At 44.9% G+C, this 5,826-nt stretch overlaps 2 protein-coding genes across 2 annotated transcripts in view; one reads left to right on the plus strand and one right to left on the minus strand.

Moving 5' to 3' along the window:
• T265_10519 (hypothetical protein) overlaps nt 1-5,826 on the plus strand; it is a gene marked incomplete at both ends in the record, with an annotated part of 19,110 nt that overhangs the window by 2,743 nt on the left and 10,541 nt on the right. Inside the window, one exon of the mRNA XM_009176910.1 lies at nt 1,938-2,954. Within this exon, the coding sequence (XP_009175174.1) occupies nt 1,938-2,954 (1,017 nt within the window). The remainder of the gene's footprint in view (nt 1-1,937; nt 2,955-5,826) is intronic.
• Nucleotides 1-5,826, minus strand: part of T265_15171 (hypothetical protein) — a gene marked incomplete at both ends in the record, with an annotated part of 7,450 nt that overhangs the window by 422 nt on the left and 1,202 nt on the right. The window contains 3 exons of the mRNA XM_009176911.1: nt 3-114; nt 4,535-4,779; nt 5,457-5,497. Of these exons, the coding sequence (XP_009175175.1) occupies nt 3-114; nt 4,535-4,779; nt 5,457-5,497 (398 nt within the window). The remainder of the gene's footprint in view (nt 1-2; nt 115-4,534; nt 4,780-5,456; nt 5,498-5,826) is intronic.

Consider the following 5,826-nt stretch of genomic DNA (forward strand, 5'->3'; position numbering starts at 1 on the left):
ACCCAACCTCTTCCTCTTGACTTCTCCTGTCTAGGCTTGGGCAGCCTGGCAGTAGCCCAGCCCTCGTGCAACCTTTGAGTAGCATGGCAGGTAGGCAACGGAAGGGTGCTACAGCTGAACGATATATATATATATATATATATAGCCATGTCATCCATTAATGTATACACATATTTTGTTGTAATGTATCATGCATATTATTCTCCATACCTTATTGCGTTTGAAATACGATTCCCATGCACTTGGAACAGCAAACGGAATGAACTTTGGTGTCAAATTTGTTAGCGGGATCTCATTGACTGAAACAGAGGGTGCGTAAGTTTTCCGTTGTCCTAGAACCAGTCTCGATTCGCTGTTTCACTTTCGTTTGAATTGTCTCATTGGTTGTCCTCACCAACTAAAGTACATTCTCTGTAGTGAAATGTCAAATGAGGATTTCTTGATAAACCAGCCTGCCAACCACAAGATGAAGAGATTAAATGTAACTTCATCGTCATGTATACTTTTGAGGTCACAGTTCGTATTCGAAACTAGTTGAATGAGGAGCGATTCGTCAAAATCTTTGACTCCTTCCACACTTGCAACGTCAGAATAATCGTTTTTCAATCACCTCGAATTGTTTACTTGCTAATCGGTTTGAAGTTAGAGCTCCTGGTTCATGATGTAGCGTAAGTAGACGGGGTTTGTCTAAAACAAGGCATAACATTAAATTAAATTCTCATGAGTCAGTGGCAAACTTATCGACTTTGTTCCGCTCATATACACTCATTTGCCTATCAGTGTGTTTTCCACGGGGATAATAAACGGAATTTCTCGTTTTTGTGGTATTCTTCAACTAAATGTGCTGCACAAAGGCCACTGCCTCATGTTTCAATTGGTACAATATTGGAGATATCGCAGTATACTCTCATAAAGGGACCTACTCACAACTTTGTTGAAAACGCTTCGAAGGTCCATGACCGGTCACTTTCTGTTGGGGGGCTCATCAGGTTGATTCAGCTCAAGTAGAACACAAGGTTGACGAAATCCTGGAAAACGCGCGTACCCGAAGAGCGAAACTGGCTATGAGCTTTTGAAGAGTTTCCAGTGTCTGTGCTAACAAGTTTCGTCTCGCCACTCACAACGCCGTTCAGCCAATCCAGGCCAAACGGTCGAGTGTTCAACTACTGGCCCGCGGGTTCAAAACTCCCTGAGGTTGCACACTGCTGATACTTCTCAGTAAGGACAAAACAAAAGTGCAGTGTTCCCCGGCTTTTCAGCATGGATTAGCCTTGCCAACAGGACAGAATTGCTTGAAAATTTTCATTTCCTCGTCCAACTACGGCGGCATAATGTTTTCAATGACGTGATCTGCGTTACTTATCCATACGAATGAGTTTTGTTCGAGTGATCATTATTACTTGCACCTACTCACAGAGTTGACTAAGAAACCTGGACTAGCTAAGATTATGCCCTTGGATGATCGATCTCATCGCCGGTTGCGTCAAACATACGTTATGAGCTCAAGTGTTAGTGTGGATAGTACAGATGTAAACCCCATTGAGGAGTTCATGGTATACAATCCGGGATTCGACTTGAATTTGAAACATCCTGGCAAACCAATACTGAATCGAAATCGGTCGCCACGTCAAGGAATGCCCACATTTCCTGATTTCTTCAGAAAGACTGGGAATGATGGAAAAAACAAATTCACCAGAATTTTTCAGTCCTTTGGGAGGTTTGATATTTCACCATTCAATTCAGCTTTCGTCGTATCGAGGCAAAGTGAGGCTTCTCGGGAATGAGGTTCGTAATCGGCGATCGGCATCAGCGTATTTTCTGTTGTATTGATTCTTTCACCATCTGTTTTTTGAATTTTACTTGTTGACCTGCTTGTTTCGGTAGAAACGTAATTCTATGGATGGTCAGTATATCACGGTGCTTACTCGCTTTTGCAGCCGTGCAGCATGAACGTGGTCCAAGAAACTCAACGCTGCGTCATCAAGTCGCACTGTATTTCCACGAACGTGCCAGGCATGGTCACATGAATACAAATCCCAACTCTTCTTTCCGAGAGCGCAACACAGTGTCTGCGAACCCCACTTCTACTCCCGTCTCATCGAGCTTACTGCACAAAAGATCACCACTGACAGATAGCGCGACGGAACAAGCCGAACGAACCTCCTGTCGATCGTTCGCGTCATCCGAGAGATCCCTACCGTTCCCTCTTGGATATCACAAGCTATCTGCATCACCTCCATCGGCAACGCATTTGATTAGTCGAATCATTCAACCGCTGGAGCAAGATGTATTCAACGCTGAAGCCAACGGTGTCTCACATTTGGCCAATCAAAATGCATCCTGCTGTGGAGTCTCGCCAATTTCTTCAGCCTACACTTGGGCGACCTCGGGGAGTGCAACGCATGTGCGCGAGTCCAACACGGAAGCTGAGCATTCAACTCCGACTAATTGGATAAAGACAGGCGATTCATTTCACAATAGTGCTCAAACCAACCGATCTCTACCGTTCTCTTACGGCGGTACTGTGGAGGCGAAAGAATCTTCGCTCAATACCATCAACCGTTCCTCTTCGTTCCCACTTTTGGATAATGAATCCAGTACCATTCCAAGTGAGACAGATCAGTCCGAACGATTTCACTCAAACTTTCTTCCTCCTCCTGCGGGTGCCAGTCAGGCAACCATCTATCCTTGGCTTTATGGAACCAACCTACCGTCCTATCTTTATCTGCAATCATTTCTAAATCAATATTTGGAACGCAGCCTTTCCCAAAATCCTCTCCTCCGAAAGAGTCCAGCGTTTGCTCATCCACTCATCTCCCCGTTTATGCCAAACTCGAATTTGTTCTCCGGCCTTCCATCATTGAATCCCGCTCACGCAGGACGACATATGCCTTCAGTCGCTCTGGCAACAATGGCTAGAGCAATGGCGGAAAATCAACTGGCGAAGAATGATGGTAAGTTCGAAAGAGATGTTTATTGGACATTTTCAGCTCAAGATAGCTTTGTGTTGAGGCACAGACTTACTGATCAAAAGGTTCCGCATCTCGAATGCTCCTGACTAGGCTTGAGCAACCTTGCAAGCTTTCCGCCCTCGTCTCTTCGGGTATCATGACAGCTATGCAATTTTGCGCTGGGTGAACGAAAATGTAGTGTTCTATGAAAAAAATCAAATGGTAGTATGTCTCCAGGACATAGGCATTGGTATACTCTCGAACTAAGTCTGGGTTGAGTAGCCAGCTCCCGCCTCTTCTGGGTCATAACGAATGACATTCGTTCAGTGCCACCCGAAATCCCATGAAAAAAACTCTAGTTACCCTGAATTCAAAATGCTGCAGTCGAACTTATTCCACACATTCGGCTTTAAAATCCATTCATTGCAAATAATTCACAGGGAAGATTGGAGGTCATTCTGGAAGTATGACTTTTGTCGTGCAGTAAACGTTATCAGGTGTGGCATTCCGGTATGCATTTTAAAATTTTAGTGGTTCGATCTTTTCTAGAAGGTAATGGACCCCAATTCTGTAGTAAGCACGGTCAGCTGCGTAGATCTACCCCAGTTGCAGGTCTCAGCCGCTCTTGATTGGCGGACCACTATATGGTCATTATACTGTGACGCAGTAGCTACGTTTTTGGTGATTTAGGATATGCTTGGCAAATTTATGCTACTAAATAATAGATTTCACAGACACTGGAGCTTCCCTTATCGATAAACCGGCGGAAAGTTTTCCCATCTGTGAAAGTCGCACCAGTGTAAGCTGATCGACCAATACAATACTTGTTGGCTCTTCTTGTTGCGCATTAATCCACCATAAATGAATGAAGGCTTCATTGAAGGTCGCATTCAAATATCCAGTTGAAGTGGAATTTAACCAGGTTTATTCCTCTTAGCATGGCCGTAATTCACCCATAGTTCATTTATCATCTTCACTTGTTTAAAGCAAGATAAATGGCGCGACATAGCACGAATATGGCACATATTGTTATCGAATCCGAGGGACTTTCCGGGCGTGGAAGAATATGTCTTCCGAGTTAGAGCAGCGCGCCAAAGTCTTCTTTTCGTCATACCAGAGTATCAAGTGTCTTACTTAATTGATTCGGCCAGAAGGCAGTGGATCAGTTCACCTAACCTCTTTGCTTTCACAGCCCTCTTACGGGTACTAAGTTATGAATGCGTGTAACCAGATACCAAAGTTTGTTCAAGGTCACACAACGATGACCGTGCGCAGTTCCTTGTATTTTCCCAACAGCGTATAACTAATTGCCGTGATAATTATCGCGCACCACGAACCCTGGGACAGAGAAACAACACTCGGTAGTTTGCACTGAGGGTTCAAGAAATGTAGTTGGCCAAATGGTTGTTTTTAGTACTTAAGTCTAGCCAAGCTAAGTCAAGATTAGACTAAGTAGGCATATCTTTGTAATGTACTACTCACAAGGTTGCTGAAAATCCGTCGACAGCCCATGACCGGTTTCGCCCTTCTTGGAGCTCAACAGGTAGGCGCAGTCCCGGGTTTCCATCAACGTTATGTTCTACTTGGAACCAAATTGCACGAAATTAGCGAATGTACACTCATTCGCAAACTAATTTGGTTTTTCGAGAGACTCACCTGGAACCCAACTGAATCTCTCGCCCCAAAAAGGGCGAAACCGGTCGTGGGATGTCGACGGATTTTCTGCAACCTTAAGTGTAGGTCATTACAAAGATATACATGTAACGCGACATCTCGAATACTGCAGCGACTGAAACATGAGGCGGCCTGGTGCAGCACATTCAGTTGCCTGAGAACATCACAAACTAGATATCCAGCTTGGTTCCAGGTGAGTCACTCGAAAAACCAAATTAGTTTGCAAGTGAGTGTATATTCGCTAAGTAGGCATATGTTGCAGAACAATGAAATGGCAGGCAGCTGACGTGATCCACTGATTTAGATAACTGGGTCATGGAGAGCTAGCATTTCCTTGTGACAAGTCATGCAAACAAGAATTGTTTGAGATACTGGCAACAAATTCGTTTGGCTGTGCGAGTTTCCTGTTTTCGTGCTTTGTACTGTGAAAGTTCGCTACTAGAGATCAGGTAGGACATTATTTCAAGGACAAAGGAAAAACTGCCCCAAGATTCGCCATGAGTGCACAGCAACTGTATCAGGAAGGTCAGATTCCTAAGTGTAACCTCAGAACACCCGGAACCTACTGCTTCACCCAAATCTCAACAGCAAAGCCGGCAATCATCCAGGCCAGTCAATCATTCAATCAATTCAGCAAAAGCTGATGAGTCCTCATTCACGCCACAGAAGCATGACCGAATGTGATCAGCGTTCAGGCATTTCATAGACGCCCGATCGATGTTGACGGGTGTTCACTAACGCTTATTAGACACCCTGGATCAGTGTCAGAAAGTCCCTTTTGAATAGCGTGGGGCCGTTGTAACTTTTGCTCTCGCGCTCGCACGCACTCACGCTATCGCACTGGTTTGTTCGGAATATAGCGGTTGTGTGCCCTTCGGTATGCAAACAATATTAAATAATCTAAATAATTCTGCCTCACGGTTCGGCATGCGCTTCACACCTGCAAAGTGTAAAGTGCTACTGCAAGACTGGGTGGACTCGAACCCTAGCCTCGTGCTTGCGGATGAACCGATTGAGGTAGTAGACAAATTTGTTTACCTGGGCAACTGTATCAGACCCAGTGGTCTCACCAAAGATGAAATTTCCATCCGGATTGGGAAGGCCAGAGCAGCTTTTGCGCATCTACGTCACCTGTGGCGTAGGCGTGATATCAGCTTCTCTGTCAAGGGTCGAGTTTACAATGCTGCGGTGCGCTCCATAT

Source organism: Opisthorchis viverrini, assembly GCF_000715545.1.
Source record: "Opisthorchis viverrini unplaced genomic scaffold opera_v5_373, whole genome shotgun sequence".
NCBI lineage: Eukaryota > Metazoa > Platyhelminthes > Trematoda > Opisthorchiida > Opisthorchiidae > Opisthorchis > Opisthorchis viverrini.